The sequence below is a fragment of the Sitophilus oryzae genome, unplaced genomic scaffold (assembly GCF_002938485.1).
Source record: "Sitophilus oryzae breed Bouriz unplaced genomic scaffold, Soryzae_2.0 scaffold_1436_pilon_pilon, whole genome shotgun sequence".
NCBI lineage: Eukaryota > Metazoa > Arthropoda > Insecta > Coleoptera > Curculionidae > Sitophilus > Sitophilus oryzae.
The window spans coordinates 3,419,358-3,440,126 of record NW_022146100.1 but is presented as its reverse complement, the minus strand read 5'-3'; the positions used below and the strand labels follow the sequence as shown (position 1 = coordinate 3,440,126).

The following is a 20,769-nucleotide window of genomic DNA, read 5'->3' as shown; positions in this document are numbered from 1 at the left end:
TTTCATAGGTTTCCATAATTATAATATACTTAATATGTCTAATACTTTAATTATTATATACTTAATATCCTATACTATATAAACACATACCTTCCTTCATCTTTTGGGCACCTAAAGAACGATATATTGTCTGTCATTCTACTTTCACAACCATCCACTGCACAAATATTTCTAGTAGACATTTTATTCACAATTCGAACAAAACAACTAAAACACTATTTTTGGTTCACCCTATGCGTCGGACCGAAAACAAAACTAAAATAAACTTGGAACGCTGTGTACACGTTGAGCAACGGATGTTGACTGACCCAAGTCTACAAGACAGGCGGGGAGCGGCGTGAGGAATTTTGATACGGGCGAAGAGTGGGTCAACTGATATATTTATATTCTTTAAACTGTGTTTATACGAACTTTTTTACTTATTTTTATCTCAAGAATATGCTGCTTAAGGTTCCGGAATATAGTTCGGACCACCCTGTATAGTTTTTATGCCACGACGGCAAAAGAAAATTTTTGGATGCGCATTTTTCGAAGCTCATTCTCCTTACCTCTATATCTCTGAGTATAATACAATTTACCTGTGAATTGATATTAAAAAGTGTTCTAAAAATATTTCTAGTATCTGTGCTAGTACAAACAAACCTACATTTTGCTCCAAAAATGTAATTCCGATACAATTAGTTGGTTCAACTTATACTAATGATGTTTTAAATTTAAAAAGTGTTGCAATAACTGCTGATTAATATTTTAGGAAATCGATCATCGATCCAGAAATGGATTGAATCATCGGCCGTTTAAAAGAACAAAACAGTATCAATTAGCCGATCGTGTTCTGTTAAAAAAATTAAAGAGAAAAACTCGAATTCGCTTGAATCGAGGCAAGAGAAATTCGTACTTAAATGTCTCGAACAGCGTGGGAGAATTTTCAAATAGAATTCAGGATTTAACGGTAATTCAGTTATTTAGTGATTTTTCTTTTTTGAGAAATAGCATAGGTCACGAAAATCGAATTTCATAGGGAAGAAAATATAAACGAGTTTTTTTTATTAAAAATACCGTCTGATCGAAAAAAAAAGCGTCAGAGACGGCTGGAGAATAACAATCGATGATAATTTTGGCGAGGTCAATCTCTCAACCTCATTTACTAAGGGTTCGAACACACTGACACCTCTAAAACCATTAAAACAAATGATACCGCGCACACTAACGTCCTGGCCGTCCGTTGGTCGTTGCGACCTGTAGACTGCACCAAAATATTATAATTTTCTGCCGCTTGTTGCCGGTTTTCTTCCAAATTAATAATTTTTCAGATGAAATCCCTCAAATTCAACGCACAATATTTTATTTTCTATAAGATATAGTGTTTTAGTGTAGTTTTTGCACACGTGCAGAAAATCCAAAGAACTAGTATACAGACTGGATCAAAGGGAAACTTAAATCTAGTCCCTTTTTTTATCAAGGGTCGATTCTTCACCAAATTCGATTCTTCACACAATTCTTAATTTTATGGTTGGTATGATACCTGTTATTATACCTTCGAGTTTCGATGTTAAAAAATAAAAAAATCATATATTTAAAGTTTTTCTACAACCACTTGTTTTTTATTAAATTATTTTTTTTTAGTTGTATTGTAGTCATGCACAAGGAGTATTTTAAATATTATATTTAATTTAACGTTTTTCAAACAGGGTCCATTAGACTATATTTCTACTAGGTACATTATTTTAAAAAAAATTAAGAGTAAAAGTAACTTAAACATTCATAAAAATAGAAGTATTTACTGTTGTAGATTCTCAGTAACAATAAAAAAGAGGAATTTATATTGTAAACATTGAAATAACTGGAAGCTAAACTTTCTACCTGCTTATATTTAGAGCCAATGTCTGACGACCTTTTTTTACGATGGCCCTAATATGTTTACTTCTAAAGTCGATAAGAGCCATCAGTAGAAGTCCATATAAGTAGAAAAAAGAAACAGAATATCTCCCTTTTTGTCGGTCGCACGTACACAATGCTTTTTGTTCGGCCTATTTGTTCTGCTTGTTCGTGCGCGCTCGGTTCGTTCGGGCTAAAATGCTCAAGTCTGGACGCACCTTTAGGAACAATACTGTTTTTGTCCTTTATTGATATAATGCTGAAAATCTCACGAGTTACATGTCTCACTCTACACATATTAAATTACATAGACGTAGGATGTAGAATATTCTGTTATGAAACGACTGATGGAATAGCAGGCATCGCGGATTTGAAAAACATGGAAATAACGACGTTATCGTGTAGTCGGGGTTGGAGATTCTACTTATTCCATTTACCACACCAGTATTTATTAACGAAAAATCCAAGAATATTTTAAATGCATTATTTAATATTAGAACATAAGCTCATGAACACCAACTTCGCTTTTTAGTTAACTCGGATATTTTAACATTTCTGAAACTTAATTCTTTCTGAAACAATATTTTCTAATTGGTAAAACGTAAAAAAACGTTCGATCTGACAACTCTGTTGAAACTGGTCGTTCATCTGGCCGCAGCTATAAACGCAATACATCCGGCCAACCGACGGACAGGTCGTTGCGACCTGGTTAGAGCCCTAAAAATTGACGTAAAACTTACATTAACCCAAATTATACAAAGATTAAAAAAGGATAGAAGGTTTCCAGACACATTTCCAAAAAAATTATTTTATCTCCAATTTTAAACTACACCTTAGGACCAACTGGCAGTCTAGGGAGTAACCTCGCTAAAATTATCATCCACTCGCGCCTTTTTTTTCGGATAATGTCTGCCGAAATCATCCATTCTAGCATTCTTTAGATATAGTAAAATTTTTGGTATTTCTCGAATAAAAACAAACGACAAGATGTATAAAATTTTAGGAGCTTAATAAATCGCACGATAATACCAGCCAAAGCACCGAAACCAACGAGGTTGCCAAGATTTTACCGGAATGTACGATCAGTAAAGGCCGGGTAAACTGCTCAAACGCCCTCTACCAGGACAAAAGGACTTGGCAAAAGTCCCGCTACCAAATCGAGGGCGAAATATTCTCGCTCAAACAGAAACTGGAAAACTTAAAGGAAATCAAGAAGCATTTAAAATTTACCAAGCCTAGAACAAACGATTACAAAACAGATTCGTACAATACAAACATTAAGAGAACCCTTAGCAATAAACCGTACAAGGAAAGTCCGATAACTGGTCACAAAAGAACGCCTAACTCGCAGAAAGAAAATGGACAAGAGAATAACGTGTTTGACCAGCAAGAAGCTAGTAAAAATCATAATCACAGGCATCACCATGACCTTCCATCTACAGAGGGCAATTCTTCTGATAATAAAGAGAGAGTAAATAGGTTTGATAACTACAAGAGATCTCTAAGTCAACAGGTAAGTAAATATCAGATATACAGGGTGAGTCTGAAATAAGTGCAAAAAATTTTTGTTTCGGTCCCAGAAACACGTCTATGAGGTTTTTTCGCGAAAAATAATTTAAAATTTAGTATTTTTAAAAAAAAAATCGGTGTTCTAATTTTAAGTTAAAAAACGTAATGTCAAAATCCTCACACCGGACGCGCGTTTCGCTAACCATGTTAGCATCATCAGCAGATGATTATAAACTAAAACTAATCTACAAGTTGAGCGTTTATATACTCGCTCAGTGGGCACCGGGTGGGCGTGGCAAGATCTAGCCAACCGAGTCAGAGCCCACCGAGCGTAACAGCTAAATTTCCCCCACTAGAGTAGTAGGAACAAAGAACTTGAAAGAATTGGACCGTTGACTCTGTTCATACTATCTTTACATTTATTAATTCTGATGCTTTCATATGCATCTAATTGCCTGTAATTTGAGACTTGTTTAATTAATTTTAAATTATTAAGATACAATGTTCTTTATCAACAATATGTTCGGCAACGCAAGATTTATCCGGTCTACCATATCTTATCTGAGCTAAATGTTCTTTAAATCTAGTTAATATTGATCTTCTAGTTTGCCCAACATATTTCTGATTACAATCTTTACAAGAAATTTCATAAATACCCTTTTCAAACCTTTCCAGTGGAGGTGTTTTATCCTTTGGATTACCTAATAATTGTTGTAATTTATTATTAGCACTATACACTAGTTTATAATTGGCATTCTTAAGAAAATCCAGAAAAGGTTCTCAAAATTTAACAAAATTTTTTTTTTAATTCTCAAACTAAAATAACTCGGTTACTTCGAATATATTTATTTTATCGAGATCTGCGCGTCCTGAAAACATTTGCACTCAGTTAAGACTCACACTGTATAAATTTCATACAGCAATCGATTTTTAGGACTCAAACTCCACTCATTTCCCATCAAAAAAACACAAATACCGGGAAAATTGTTACTGTGAGGACGATGACGAGTATAACATGAACAAAACGGAAGAAACGATGGCTCAGCAAACCAGGGAGGACAAAAGGAGGCTGAGGAAGCAGAAGAGGAAGGAGGAGGAGTGCCATATAGAGAGGATGACTTGTTTCGAGCACAATAACGACCATTGGCGTACGGAACCGAAGTGGGAAGCTGGGCCTTTCTGTTTCTGCATGAACGCGAACAACAATACGTATTCTTGCCTCAGAACGATAAATAACACACACAATTTCCTCTATTGTGAGTTTACAACTGGATTGATCACCTTTTATAATCTGAGGATAGGTAAGAATTTAAAAAAAATGCAATACTGTCATCTGAAGAAACTTTATATCCATTTTTTAACATTGAACTATACTGAAAATTTTCTTTTTTTCAGACCCTTTCGAGTTACGTAACAGATTTTCTCAACTAAAACCATCGGAAAAATCGTATTTAAAAGATCTCTTAAAGAAAATGGTGGCCTGTAAAGGAAATCACAACTGTACCGAACAACTTGACTCAAGCAATATACGTTTTTAGCTGAATCTAAACCAGAATATGGCGAAAATCATTATTTTCCGTAGAGATGTGTTTTTTTCAGAAAATATCGATACATATCGAAAAGTTCGATATCGATTTTTTGCCATGTCGATATTATTATACATCCCTATTTTGTTAAAAATTAGAAAATCGTTTGTTTACGGTTTCATTATCGAGTTCTTTGAATTATTTCTTAGTGTGAAGAAGAAATGAGATTAATAGAAGATATATGATAGGACAAAATAGAAGAAAGTATTATGTTTAGCTTGTAGTTAATTTAAGAACTGAAGAAACGAAAAATACGCTTATCTAGATCGATATATTTTAATATATTTTATGTAGTTTCTTTGCAAACGGCAATAAATCATTTTTTTCTGTGTAATCTAATATGTGTAAATTGCAACGAATATTCAATATTTAATTTTAAATAAAACTATTTATGATTGTTTTTTTTTCCAACCGAAAAAAATAGATTGAGAATAAAAAAATATATATATTTTTTTCTTACACCTGTATGATAAGATGTCAGAAATTAATGTATTTGAAATAAAAATAACAACTATTTGTGATAATTCTAAAAAATTATATTTCATATCTGTTTTATTGTCAGGCAAGGTGTTAACTAAAGAATAATACCTAATTATGATTTTAAAAACCTAAATGTAAGAAATTTATACAAAAATAGGATGTGCAATAATTATCTGTGCTTATATGGAACTAAGGTAATTATTGGGAAAACTGGATCGTCAGATTTTCACCAAAATTGGTATACACACTATTTTAAGGTCGTAGATTACGAATCTTTTTTCTTGGCGGTATCTTACCGTTTTTCAGAAAAACGGAAAATTATTTCAACATTGAATTTTTCTTAATTTCTTATATTTTTAAGGTTTTCTAGCACATATTTCGTTAGGTATTCAATAAACAATGATGTTATTGCTATTTTCTGTTACTTTTTTAACAAATTCTATGCATAATAGAGGAAAATTTGCTAAAATAAATTTGTAACAATCTGAAAATGTTGGGTTGTGTTTCTGGCATTTAAAGCAGCGTTGCCAATGCTACATCTAAATTTAACGTGTTTTTTTTCGCTCAAACTGGGATTACGAAAGGCGGTCGCCAGAAGAACGGCTCCTTCCCATAATTGCTATTTTACCAACGAGATCTGACTATTTATAACCACGAAGTTGCACAAAAGAGTTTTGTGCATTGGTTACAACTTCCATGCGGAGGGTGTTAATCTTTTGTTATATATGTATTATATCAAAAAAAGATTAACCCTCTCCGCAAAGCAGTAAAAACCAATGCAATCAAAACTCTTTCGTGCAACTTCGTGGTTACGAATAGTCTTTATATAACTTCTTTGCGGGGGGGGGGTTAATCTTTTTTTTATATAATATAACAACAAAAGATTAACACCCTCCGCATGGAAGTTGTAACCAATGATGCAATCAAAACTTTCTTACAACTTCGTGGTTATAAATATAATATAACAAAAAAAAAAGATTAACCCCCTCCGCATAGAAGTTGAAACCAACGCGATCAAAACTCTCCCGCGTAACTTTGTGGATGCGGTAGGTATATTTAATTATTGTCGATCTCATAATAGGTAATTTATTTAAAATCCCTAATCACACGAAAAAATAGAAGATATGGCAACGTTGTAAATTTCCAAATTTCTAGATTAGGTCTAGAATTTATTTGTCTCTCTCATTACATAGGAGAGAGAAAGAAGGATATGTCAAATGTCAAACTTCCATCTGGTCTCTATTTTCTTTGTTATTTTGTTAAGAAAAGTGTTTCTCAGTAAAATTTTGGACAATTTTTTATCCCTAATCAAGTGTGGCTTTTAGATAAACTATAATATAATGAAAATATAGTGAAATTATTACTTTATAGGGCCAAAATAAAGAAAAATTCAATGTTGAAATAATTTTCCGTTTTTCTGAAAAACGGTAAGAGACCGCCAAGAAAAAAGTTCAGATTCGTAATCTACGACCTCAAAATAGTGTGTATACCAATTTTGGTGAAAATCGGGCGATTTCCAGTTTTCCCAATAATTACCAGAACTAATAATAATAGTCCACACTGTATATATATACATTTATACACAGCGTCTAAAGCTGATTAAAACAATTATTTTTTGATGAAAAAAAATAGAGCTTTAAAATATAAACATATGACTCATACTTTTAACAAACGGAAAACAAATATAATACCTGACAACAACACCAGAATTACTAAAGTACTTTTCTCTTCCAAAAATTAACTACAATATAGTACACAATAGTTTTTGTCACTCTGAACAGAAAATTACGGAAATAAACCAAAACGTTTTGGTTTACTCTGATTAGAGTGACAAAACCAATACTTTACAGTGATAAAAATGTTGTGTTGTATAAGTATTTTTTAAACAATCTGAATAGAATAAAAAACATTTTTTTTGTTGTATCCAAATTACATGAAAAATTTCAAGTAAACAATAATATTTTCTATGAAATTTATGCAAAATGAACCGTTATACAATAAAATGGTTTTATCGCTCTCTTCAGAGTGTAAAAAATATTATTAAGTTTCCTCAGAGTGATAATTTTTATAGCTCTGATAAAAAGTAGTTATTAATATACAGCGTGATCCGAACTGTTTCCGGAAACTTCGGTAGCATATTCTGCAGATAAAAATAAGTAAAAAATTCGTATAAATGTAGTCCTAAAATGCTTGGTTTCGGAGATACAGGGTATAGAAGTTTCATTTTTATTTTGTTTTTTTTCCAAATAATTTCTGAAATAACGTCAATATTTGAATGAAAATAGGTGTTTGTGAGATCTTTTTGACCTGAGAAATGTGATTTTGATATTAACATGACTCCTACTTGTAGGGGGCGCCACCTACATTTTTTTAACTGATATGAAGAGTAATAACTTTTCGTTGGTACCTGTATAAAACTACTGAGTAAAAAAAATATACATTTACGACGTTTTTTACGTAAAAGGGGTCTCTTGTCAAAAATCGCTACGAGTAATGATTCTCGAGATATTTGGAATGGAAATTATGAATACAATTTTATTATTGATCATTGACATAAATTAAACATGTTGACTAAATAGTTATTCCAAAAAATCCTATACAGAGATTTCGCCACTGCAAGAAAAAAAATAAAAATAAAACAAAAAAATATATAAATATAAAATAATATATATATTTATATAATATATTATATAAATACCCATATAGGATTTTTTGGAGAGGTGAATCCGCCACATTGGTATAGACATTTTTTAAATAGTTATTATACTGAAATCATATATTTCAAATGATTTTGGTTCAACAGAAGCTGTTTTATCATCATTTTTTCAAAGAAAAATGTATTATTAATTTAAAGAAATAAAAAGTTACCAAATTTATCATGTCAGTCAAATAACTATCTACTCAACATGTTTATTTTTTGTCAATAATGACTACTTCCATTCTAAATATCTGGAGAACGGTTGGTCGGAACGATTTACCAAGAGGCATTTTTTACGTAAAAAACCACGGAAATGTATATTTCTTCACTCAGTAGTTTTACACGGGTACAGACGAAAAATTATTACTCTTCAAAACAGTTAAAACGCATGTAGGTGGTGCCCCCTATAAATAGGAGTCATATTGATATCAAAATCAAATTTCTCATATAAAAAAAACTGCCAGACACCAATCTTCATTCAAATATTATCAATGTATAAAAAATCGAAATAAAAATGAAACTTCTACACCCTGTATCTCCGAAACTAAGCATTCTAGGATATACATTTCTACAAACTTTTTTACTAATTTTTATCTGCAGAATATGCTGCCGAAGTTTCCGGATACAGTTCGGACTACCCTGTAGAAGTTTTTTTTTCGCTCTAAAGGAAGTAAAAAAAGATAGTCAGCATACGAGCCCTAACAACTATATGTTGAGACAAGGTCATATTTTGGAATTATTGCCCTGGTTTTTCAAAATGACTGAAAAATATATGTTTATTTTTTTAAATACAAACAGCCATATATCCTAAACAACTTGACAATATTTTTATGAATTTGTAAATCAATCCATATTTACAGTAGCGGATTTTGTTCATAAAAGGACAAATTTGCCTGACAACTAAATGTTGGGACAAGTATTTAATAATTAATATCATAGGCGGCTTTGCTATAAACGTCACAAATGTCGCAAACTGTTTACTTCAGCATTGGCAGCTTGTAAATGACTCGATACTTTGAGTAGTGAGACTTACTGTAAGTAACGTTAATTTTTGAAATTTTGTTAATTTAATCCAAAGTAATGGTCCGTGGAAAAGCTACAAATCAAAAACTACGCGAAATTATCATTCGTCAATACAGTACTGGAAAAACAATTCGAAAAATTTCTGATGATTTAAGTATTCCAAAAACCACGGTCTTTAATATAATAAAATACGGCAAATCTGCCAGTGTAGGCGTTAAAGGTAAAAGTTCGGGAAGGCCAAAAGTTGTATCTCAGAGAGATTTACGAAATTTAGTAAAAATTTGCAAGTCTGCGAGAAGAAGTACTCTTCACGAAGTAACAGTTAAATGGAATACTGTAACTGGATTAAATATATCAAGAGAATGTTGCCGAAAATATTTCCAAAAATGCGGTCTGGGGTTTTACAAGGTAAACTTTACTTTGTGTGGATAATCAATTACCTGAAGATTATTGATACAAATTCTTATTTAGGCCAAAGAAAAACCGCTACTGACAGAAATTCAAAAAAAAAATCGCTACGATTGGGCAAAATCTAAATTATCGTGGACACAAAATGATTGGAATAAGGTCATATTTTAGCGATGAGTCTAAATTTGATGTTTGCGTTGGAGATCATCGAAAAAGAATAATACGAAATAAAGCAGAAGCCTTTCATAAAGATTGCTTAAAGAGGGTTGTTGAATGTCCTAAGGGGATGATGGTTTGATGTTGCATGTCAGCAAGAGGTTTGGGCAAATTAAATTTTATAGATGGCATTGTTAACGCCCAAAAATATCAACATATACTTGAGACCTCACTTTTGCCTAGTGTTCAAGAATTGTTTCCAAACGAAGACTATATTTTTCAACAAGATGGAGCATCGTGCCATTCAGCAAAATCAACTAAAAATTGGTTCGGTAATAATAATATAAAAGTTCTATCCTATCCTGCAAGTAGTCCGGACCTCAATGTTATAGAAACTGTGTGGCATAAAATGAAGCAATATTTAAGAAACCATCCTCAACGAACAATTATTGATTTTCGGACAAAACTGCAGGAAATTTGGGATAATTTTTCTCCTCAAATGTGCCAATCTTTGGTAAATACAATGCCATGAAGAGTTCAGGCAGTTGTTAAGGCGAAAGGTGATGTAACTCCGTATTAAACAAATTTCTTGTTGTGCTCTCCCAATATATAGTTGTCAGCAAATTTGGCTTGATTTTGGCAAAATAAGCTATTATCAAAAGTGATTTGTTTGCAAGGTTATAAAAATATAGTAAAATTGTCTAGATCATATTGTAATGTTTGAATTTAGAAGAATAAACAAAATAAATTGAGTCGTTTTAACAAATTACTATTTTTATTGCAAAAAAAGACCTTGTCCCAACATATAGTTGTTATTATAATTTGAGTAATTTTCTGCGGTACCTAGGATAAAAAAATTCTATTGAACATATAGTTTTTGTCACTCTCTTCAGAGCGATAAAAAATATTAATTTTCCTCCTGAACACATATTATAGTTAAATTTATGTACTTTTTCGTTTCTCTCGAACGTTTATCACTTTTGTACCCGGTTCAGCACATTCAGCGACACTTTTTCCGACTGACCGGCACCGCCATAACCCAGCACAGGACCGGGCACCTTCCTCTGCCCATTCTCCCTCTGCACGACCTCCAACAGACCCACGCCCGGCAACCACGATCTGTCTTTGACGGCCGTGGCCACCACGTTTCGGTTCGGTTCCCGGTCGTACGCCTCGCTCTCCACCCCGAAGTACTGGCAGTACTCGTGAATGAACTGTCTCTTATCGCGGTTCATCGATTCGAACGAGTGCGACCGGCTTTTTTGCTTGCTCTGCTTGGCCAATTGGACTAATTCCGTCAGTTTGTCGTGGATCCTTTGGCAGAATTTCGGGTCTTTCTTGGCCCACTGTTTCAAAAAGTCGGGGTAGCGGGGAGTTAATTTTTGGGACAAATCCGGGTTTTGGATTTGCAGACCGATCGCGAGGCGTAGGTTTCTTTCGTAGATTCGGCATTCTTCGTTGCAATCCAGTCTGAAAAAAATTGTATATAGAGCATGCCTACTGGATCTGTGTCTATGAAGGAAATTTCAATTATGCAGACACAATATTGGAGTATGATCAATTTACTACAAAACATATTTAAATAAAAAGCAATATATTTTATAGATCGCTATCTACCGGGTGCGTCTCAAAAGTGACTCACCCCTATAACTTTTTTATTTTTTTCAGATAAAAACACTAGATTTGGTATGTTGACATAAATTAGGATTGATCTTTGAATAAGAAGACTAAGGAAAGATATATAATATCATAATGCAATCCATGTATTCATGCATGGTCAATGTATTCACATTTGGGCGGAAAAGCACTCTAGGTGGGGATCCTTGACAGTTCTGTTTGACGATTGATTTGACACATTTGAATTTGATTTGAAATTATGTGGATTTGTCAGTCTTTACGGAGCTTATTTTATGTTATTTTATTATTTATTCTACTACTGATAGTTGTATAAAGGTAGTAAATCTAGATGGAAATTGTGGCAGAACTTGAATTAACAGTGACACTATCGCGATTTATCGAAAAAGACTCTAAAATAGTTGGTTGTGTAGCGTGCGGTAGATCTCGGCAAAAATCGAGTGAAATAATGGAACAACTGTTCGCTAGTAAGTGACTATAAAATATACATACGTGTAATAAACCGATCAGTTATTAAATTCACTTAAATTAACTAATTATATATTTTTTCTTGCATTTTTGCTTTTATTTACTACTTGTCAAAGATTAGATGTCAAAGAATTTAGATACGTCAATTTGATTTACCAGATTTACCTGCTTCAGTAGCGTATCGGATGTTTGTGTTAATAAATAATTATTATAACTCATCTATTTTTATTAGAATTATATATTTTTGTAACAATTTTAATAACTACCAACATTTATTCACAACGTCAAATAAAACAACATATTATTGAGTCTACCCCACGTCTACCCTACATCATAGTTTTACATTTTTTAAATAAAATTAGAACGGCACTGATAAACCGGAATTTAAGTCGGCCATATTTAAGATGATTTTTGATATGCTCCTTCCTTAGCCTTCTTATTCAAAAGTAAAAATCAAAAGTTGTAGTCATTTCCGGTGAAACAGGAAGTGACCGAAAACAATTGAATACGTGAATTAATCCTAATTTATGTCTAACTAACATGCCAAATCTGTTTCTTTATCTGAAAAATAAAAGAGTTATAGGGGTGAGCCACTTTTGGGACGCACCCAATATATATGTTACAGTTAATCTCGAGAATAACACACAACAAAACAACCAAAAACATAACCTAACCCTAAGGTGTTAATGTCGACATTAACCCGACATCAGACTTTAACCGTAACATATACACGCGGCAGAGAATCCACGTGGACTTGACGAGTATGTTACCGCGAAAAACACTCCGCTCATTACAATGGCTACTTGCCAATTTGTCAAACTTTTATTGACGAGACACATCGTCTAATTTTTTTAACTTTAACGAAACAAGTAAACATAGAGCTACTTACACTTTCAGCACCGACACTCTAGGCCTTATAATTTCGGAAATATCACCGCCCCTATCTAGTTTCTCCTTGATCTGCGCAGTCTCGATGTTCCTGTACTCGTCTACCAAATCCACGCAAATTTTGCTGCTTTTCAGCAATCCGCACTGGCACGTGACGGGAACCGTCTGCCTACAACTGCTCTCCGGACAGGGAGCACCGTGACAGGGTTTGTTACAGGGATGGCCGCACAACGTACGCGGCACCGTACAGGGTTGGGTACAAGGCAGCGGACATTCGTCCTCGTGACAGGGCTTGACGCATTTGTGACGTTGACAGGGCATGGGCTTGCCGCAGGGCAGGCCGCAGCTGAAGGAGTCCTGGTGGCAAGGGATAGCTCCCCGTTCTTCGTGCTTACCTAAAAAGTTAACATCATTGCTGAAAACACTATAAAAAATGTCGATGATTTACGTACTTAAAAGGTCCGATTAATTTTATACATATATCTCCGAAACTAAAGTTTCAAAAAAAGTCAAACTATATCTACAAATTCATTTAGCCAGTAGTAGGTATAAAAAAACATTTTTGGTAAACCGTGTCTCAAATAGTTTCTTAATAAAAATTAGTTTTTTTAAAAGGTCCGATTAGTTTTATATCTCCGAAACTAAAGTTTCAAAAAATGTCTAACTATATCTACAAATTCATTTACCTAGTAGTAGGTACTAAGACTATATTTTTATGACTTAATTATAAATGTATAGTTTTCAGATTTTTCCCTACACTTGTAGTATCAGACGGTATTACTTGCTAAATTTCATAGTTCTAGGTCAACGGAAAATACTCTATAAATTTTGATTCCCTTGAGAGTATCGAAATATACGTTTTTTTGTAGCATAAACCACCTTATCTTCTTTTTTTTTCAACTCGATATTTCCACGCGTTCCCGAGATAAAATGTCTTAACAGACAGACAGACAGATTGACAGATAACAAAAGGACCCTAAAAGGGTTCCGTTTTTTTTCTTTTTGAGGTACGGAACCCTAAAAAGCGAGAAAAAAAAAGAAAAAAATTAAAAAATAAAGAGAAAAAAAATAATAAAAATTAAAAAGAAACAAAAAACAACAAAAGCAGAAAAAAACAAAATAATAAAGAAAATAAAAAATTGAAAACAAAAAAATTAAAAGTGAAGATTTCAAGTTTAAGATTTCTTTTTGCTGCCAAGGCTAATCTGGATGAAGTCTACTTTGTTTACGTCGAATCTGAAACGCTTTCCTCAGCCATATCATTGTCAATGGCCTACCGACTTGGCGAGTGTCTAAATCGTCTCTTACTCACGAGATATTTGATCTCATCCGGCCAAAAAATTAAAAATAGAAATATAAAACAAAAAAAAATAAAGAAACAAAAGATAATAAAAATAAAAATAAATAAATAAATGAAGAAACAAAAAAAGAGAAAAAAATATAAAAAGAAAATAAATAAAAAAATAAAAAAGAGAAAAATAAAAATAAAAAAATAAAGATAAACTTAAATCAACTTACCGAAACACCACTTTTTCGTCAGCACGAAACACGGTTGACAGGGCCCCGGATGACACTCGTGATTGGCCGGATGGCCGCAATCCCTCGCTTTCAAGCAGGGCCTGTCGCATTTGGGCGGTTTCGTGCCGCAGGCGACGGGCGGGTACGTCACGCTCGCGCCGCACTCGCAAAACAACTCCTCGAAGCTGGTCTCCATGCAGGGCCGGCATCGGCCCGGATGGCACGTCATGTCACATCTATGCAACCCGCACGTCAGCGGACGGTTGCAGGGCAACAGGCACACGTGCTCGATCTCGATGCAGCACTTCTGGTTGCATTTGTGCTTGCCGCACAGGCGTTTCTAGCAGAGAAAAAATAGGATAAGACCAGAGGTAGAACTTCCTTACTTTTTCAGATAAAAAAACGAGATTTGATATGTTAGTGTATGACAAATCAGGACTCATTGACGTATTCAATTAATTTCGGTCACTTCTTGATTTATGTCATATACAGTATGTCCCCGGATTGTCTTTAAAAAAGGGAAAAAAATTCTGACATTTTCAGAAAAATCCATTCTTCATAAAAAATTTTGCTTGTTCTAAAATGGTTAATCGCGATTATACGAATAATAATATAATATTAATATGAATAATATCGATTTCAGTTCCGGCACCGGCACCGATTTTGCCGGTGTGTGTGAAAGCGCTCTAAAGCTTCATTCAGGGTGAAGCTTTTGACAGATGAATTTTCGAAAAATTTCAGCCAATAGAATTGCTGGAAATCGATACAAGGTCGTTACGCCCATACCGCCATTTCGCTTTTTCTAGGATGATGTGGATGCACCCTCAGAACCTCGCAATTAGTAGAATAAATTAGTAGTCCCAATTAGCGTAGAAGTTTGTTCCTCTAATTTGAATGTAAGTAATTGTAACGTTAAAATTAGTGGTAGGAATTTTCAATTAGTGGAAAAAGTTAATAAACTTTTGACTTTTCCACGAATTATACTTCAAAATTTGCGAGGAATGTCATTTTGACCATTGATTATTACCCGTCAAGAAAAATTTTGGTTAGAAATCAAAAGTTTATTGTTTTATAACTTTGAATAAGAAGACTAAGGAAGGAGCATATCAAAAATCTTAGGTACACCGCGATGGGCCTCAAATATGGCCAACTTAAATTCCGGTTTATCAGTGTCGTTCTAATTTTATTTAAAAAATGTAAAACTATGATGTAGGGTAGACGTGGGGTAGACTCAATAATTTGTTGTTTTATTTTACGGTGTGCATAAATGTTGGTAGTTATTAAAATTGTTATAAAAATATATAATTCTAATAAAAATAGATAAGTTATAATAAGTATTTATTAACACAAACATCCGATATGCTACTGAAGCAGGTAAGTCAAATTAGACGTATCTAAATTCTTTGACATCTAATCTTTGATAAGTAATAAATAAAAGCTAAAATGCAAGAAAAATATATAATTTAGTTAATTTAAGTGAATTTCATATATGATCGGTTTACTACACGTATGTATATTATATAGTCACTTACTAGCGAAAAGTTGTTCCATTATTTCACTCAATTTTTGCCGAGATCTACCGCACGCTACACAACCAACTATTTTAGAGTCTTTTTCGATAAATCGCGATAGTGTCACTGTTAATTTAAGTTCCGCCACAATTTCCATCTAGATTTACTACCTTTATACAACTATCAGTAGTAGAATAAATAATAAATAACATAAAATAAGCTCCGTAAAGACTGACAAATCCACAAAATTTCAAATCAAATTCAAATGTGTCAAATGAATTGTCAAACAGAACTGTCAAGGATCCCCACTCTAGAATGCTTTTATGGTGCTTTTTCCGCCCACCATGCATGCATGATACAAAGAATACAACGTATGATATTGCGCAGGTTGGTCACTACGTCACAGGTGATAAACGGCACCATTGGTCGGCAAGCTCCGCGCGCCAATTTCAAATTGTCAAACAGATGACACAATAAACGCGAAAACAATTTTTCAAATGTCAAGCTCCATAATTTGACGTAACTTTTGGGGTTATGTCCTAATTCTTCCCTATTTTAGGTCTTTTTTTATTAGTGGCAATTGAACAATATGGATATTTTTTTGTATGGCGTATGACGTCACAGGTGGTATGCGCAAACTTGAATGAAGAACATATTTTTCTCAAAAAGTCAATAATAAAAAAATGTTTCCTATTGTAAAGACAATCCGGAGATTACTGTTTTTTTTATCTGAAAAAAATAAAAAATTATAGGCGTGAGCCACTTTTGAAAAACAACCGATAAAAGCCTTTTTAATTATTTTAAGAATATAAATATTTTTAATTCCACTAAACTAAATGCTATAACTGACATAAAACCGCGGGTGAAACGGTATGTCTAGACGACGGGGCCTTAAAATGAAATTTAATAAAGATTACCTTTGTACATTTTCTTTCGCACGTCATATCGTCGGACATATTTATGAATTCCTCACAAGTGACCTCTTTAGTCAGACTTCCGCAACGACACCGAACCACTTTTTTTAACGGACAAGTCGGACATTCCCCTTCGTGACATTTCTCTTTACAATCATGTCCGCATTTTAATAACTTATAACAAATCTATAAAAAAAAACACATATTACAAAATTTGATATCTACGTATATTGAAAATAATATAGTCCTTCTCCCATAATATTTCCGCATTTAGCCAATCTATATTGTAATCACGGATGGGTATTGTTTCTTACGTTTTGCAGAAAAAAAAACACGTAAAAATGTTAAAAAAACAATAAAAATAGTAAAAAATATATTAGAAAGAAGCAAAATACGATTTCTCTGCCTTCTGCTAAAGTTCGTAAAATGTTTTGCTTTGGAGATACAGGGTGTAGAAGCTTTATTTTTTTTTTCAAACAATTTCTGAATTAACATCGATATTTGGTTGCAAATTAGTGTCTGGAATTTTTTTGATATGAGAATTTCGATTTTAATGTAAGTATGACTCCTAGTTGTAGGAGAGGCCACTTACATGTCTTGGAACTGTTTTGACGATTGATATTGTTTGTCATTATGATATGTATTGACTTTTTCGATTCTAAGTAAAATTGAACATAAATGTATCAATGTAAATAAATATATAATGGAAAAATAAATTTCTTGCAGTTTTTAGGTATACAATAAAATTATATAAGAGTTTCTTGCCTTGAACTGCTAATATAGAAATTAATTCCACGCTGTGTTCGTCATAATGTGGATCAACCTGCTCTCACTACCGGTTTCGGGGCCCTACCCCATCATCAGGTGAGCTTGGGTATTTCCACAAAACGACGAGCACAGCGCAGAATATATAAATACGACAATACATTTCTTGCAGTTTTAGCATGTTGATCCATTATTATGATGAACACAGCGTAATGACTTGCATTAGGTAGTTGAAGGTAGAAACTCTTATATAATTTTTATTATATACCTAAAACCGTAAAGAAATGTATTTTTCCATTATATATTTTGGCCAGCTGAAAAAGCCTCTATTTATCGAGAAGTTGTGCCTCGGTGGTACGAAAGTACTACCATTGCACGCAGGCCGCTATCTCGCGATGCGGGACTTAATATCTTACGCCTTTACGATAAGTCGTATTTATATATTCTGCGCTGTGCTCGTCGTTTTGTGGAAATACCCAAGCTCACCTGATGATGGGGTAGGGCCCCGAAACCGGTAGTGAGAGCAGGTTGATCCACATTATGACGAACACAGCGTGGAATTAATTTCTATATTAGCAGTTCAAGGCAAGAAACTCTTATATAATTTTATTGTAAATAAATATCGACGTTAGTTCCGAAGTTATTTTAAAAAAATCGAACTAAAAATGAAACTTCTACATTCTGTATCTCCAAAACGAAGCATTTTAGTACATAAATTTACACAAACTATTTTACTTATTTTTTTCCCTGTATATTTAATTTTGTTTAAACTTCCAATTTTTAAAAATCAAATTGCGGCATATCGGGAAAAGTTACGCGAGATGAGCTATATAATACCTGATCACAGCAAGGAATAGGATCCAAACAAGACTTCCTTTGAACTTCCAACGGAGTTTTACCACACCAGCAATACTGAACAGCATCCACGTCCATATCGCATGGATTGCAAGCACCCGAATGGCACTGTTTCTTGCATTTGTGATTCGAGCAAGACAGCAATTTCCCACATGGATTTTCACAGGTAAAAGTCAACCTTCCTCTATCCTCCGCGTTGCACCGCACCTTTCTTCCTGTTTTCCCACAAAAACACTCCTGTAGGAGAACTTTTTGACAGGGTAAGCAATCATCGACGTGACATTTCTTCTCGCAATCGTGAACGCCACAATCCAGCGGTTTATTGCAGGTTCCGTCGCAGACGAATTTAGTTTCCGAGCTGCATTTCACGATCTGTTCGGTGTTGCCGCAACCACACGGTTTCGGGGCCATGACATTGCATTCGGGACAGGGACCAGGGTGGCACAAAATGTTGCACTTGTGTTCGCAATTTTTGCCTTTTTTTAGGCATACATCGCCGCAACCGTGCGCAATTACGTTCGGATCGAATTTGGGATTGACCATTTTGCCGCAAAAACACTGGTAATCTTGTGGTATTTCTTTGTATGTTTTTTGGCACGCGGGGCAACGCCATTGTCCTTTCGTCTCTGCGGTCTAGAAAAATTTAGAAAATGTAAAAACGAGCCTTGTATGTTGTGGCAATAGAGAACTTATGTGTCTTCAAAATACTATTAAGGTTGCCTACACCTCAAAAGGTTTTCCCCGATATTCTCATTTCTATGATTTAGTGTCAGTTGATCTTTATTATTTGATGCCTTGTATATAAGATAAAACTTACCTGGGATGATTCTGCCCACGCACTTATACAACTTAAATGTACAATGTGATAGCATTGTTCGCAAGTCCAAATTTGATGTTGATTTCTTATTTTATCGCAGCAAACTAAACATTCCAGTGCATGTCTATCAATCATATCCACTAATCTTTCCCTTTGACCTTCTAGATTTTCTAAAAATCAACATATGTTACATTAAAAAATAATATAAAAGGTATAAAATATTACCATTATCCCTAATTGTTATTGGCAGTGGCAATTCTTTTTTATTTACATCACTTTCATTATGATTTTCATGAAATCCATTGTTCCTATTCCTAGGAAATTGTTTATGTTTTGAATCTCCCCTTATTAAACTATATCTCTTCCCAAAATTCGGCTCCTACATATAGAAAATTAGCTTATTAAACATTCTATTTATTAAAATGTTTTTGCTCACCCTGTAGTTATCCCTGTCCTTATAATTTCTTCTTCTGTACGAAGAATTTTTCTCTCTACTATCAACATTGCCAGCATATCTCTCTTTGTTACTATCATAATAATGATTTTTATTATCTTCTACCTCATAACTTGTATTATTTCTCTTGGGCTTTTCATAATATCCATTATTTTCATAATAATTATGTTTATAATGTGACTTCCTATCGTTCCTTTCATCGGGTTTTCTAGATGGACCACTAGCACTACCGTAATAATTATTTGATTTATAATGACCGTTTCCATCATTCCTTTCTTCGTGATGTCTGGATGAAGTACCGTTTCCATTAAAATAGTCCTTGTTCCTCGAGGCTATTGATTTATGTTTGTTCTGATCGTCAGGTCGAAATTTGTTAGTCCTTGCATTATTAAAATACCTATTTTGTCTGGGAAATGTCTTACGTATTGCACCATTATTAGTAACACTGTTTAGAGGAATGTATTCTGGTGCTGTAGGCTGTAAATTTGATACTAACACAGACGAACTAGGCTGAGAACTGTTTGGCACAATAGAACGTGTTCCCTCGTTTGAAGAAGACTCTGACATTACTGAACTTAAGTGAAAAATCCTAAAAATTAACATACAATTTACACAATAGGAATGTAAGGTGTAGTTGCCAATTATTGTGCAACTAGCACCGAATTTTCTGTATACAAATGAGTTAATATTTAGCATTAGACTCGTATTTAGTAAATTATTAATCCATTCTATGATTACTGATAAACTTACAAGATGTTTTCCAAAAACGTAAACGTAATGGCCGCTTTCTGAACTAAGTTTTTTATCAGTAAATAAAACAATACAACAACCTGTAGAACAGAATAATATGTAACACTCTGATAAAAGCCGATAATACAAATAACTCACGATAAACTTTTTCAGCCTTAAAAATTAGAAATTAAAAAAGCAGTAAAAATGTGTCCACCAATCAAATCACCCCAAAAATACCTTTTTGACATTTGACACTTTGTAAAACGTCAAAATGTGATTGAAATCTTCTTTTTGGATTTTTGAACAAAATAATACCTACTTCTTCCTATACGTTTTTATCGTCCATCATCACAAAAAACACATTGCCAATGACTGGTAAACTCTATTTTAATATATGATTCACTCATTTATATATGATCCGCCTCTTCTTCTTTTTTTATTTTATGGCATAAGTTGCCAAATACTGGCTACATGACT

At 33.6% G+C, this 20,769-nt stretch overlaps 2 protein-coding genes across 6 annotated transcripts in view; one reads left to right on the top strand and one right to left on the bottom strand.

The window, feature by feature from the left end:
- Positions 1–5,639, top strand: part of LOC115876481 (extracellular sulfatase SULF-1 homolog) — a 60,696-nt gene extending 55,057 nt beyond the window's left edge. For 3 of the 4 annotated variants that reach the window (XM_030892278.1, XM_030892277.1, XM_030892279.1), the window contains exons 9-12: positions 752–949; positions 2,879–3,388; positions 4,319–4,685; positions 4,780–5,639. In XM_030892278.1, coding sequence (XP_030748138.1) covers positions 752–949; positions 2,879–3,388; positions 4,319–4,685; positions 4,780–4,922 — 1,218 coding nt within the window. In that variant the 3' untranslated portion in view covers positions 4,923–5,639. The remainder of the gene's footprint in view (positions 1–751; positions 950–2,878; positions 3,389–4,318; positions 4,686–4,779) is intronic. The other variant, XM_030892280.1, reaches the window with a different exon arrangement.
- A 4,836-nt stretch (positions 5,640–10,475) lies between these two features.
- Positions 10,476–20,512, bottom strand: LOC115876476 (protein shuttle craft). Of its 2 annotated transcripts, XM_030892270.1 has the most exons (10): positions 20,449–20,485; positions 20,311–20,390; positions 19,543–20,149; positions 19,332–19,485; positions 19,107–19,276; positions 18,272–18,922; positions 16,673–16,855; positions 14,245–14,584; positions 12,728–13,121; positions 10,476–11,205 (listed from the first exon to the last, which is right to left on the bottom strand). In XM_030892270.1, exons 3-10 carry the CDS (start codon positions 20,125–20,127, stop codon positions 10,710–10,712), a joined length of 2,973 nt encoding a protein of 990 aa, XP_030748130.1. In that variant the 5' UTR covers positions 20,128–20,149; positions 20,311–20,390; positions 20,449–20,485; the 3' UTR covers positions 10,476–10,709. The 2 variants fall into 2 exon arrangements, with proteins under 2 accessions (XP_030748130.1, XP_030748129.1); XM_030892269.1 differs by having other exon boundaries at positions 20,311–20,512.
- Positions 20,513–20,769: the final 257 nt, after the last annotated feature.

Bases quoted from the DNA above. Each gene is read 5' to 3' on its own strand.
- LOC115876476 (XM_030892269.1), bottom strand. From the start codon at position 20,127: ATGTCAGAGTCTTCTTCAAACGAGGGAACACGTTCTATTGTGCCAAAC. The intron at 19,486-19,542 runs GTGAGCAAAAAC...TTCTATATGTAG, and splicing joins AGGACAGGGATAACTACAGG to GAGCCGAATTTTGGGAAGAG. The intron at 19,277-19,331 runs GTAATATTTTAT...GTTGATTTTTAG, and splicing joins AATAACAATTAGGGATAATG to AAAATCTAGAAGGTCAAAGG.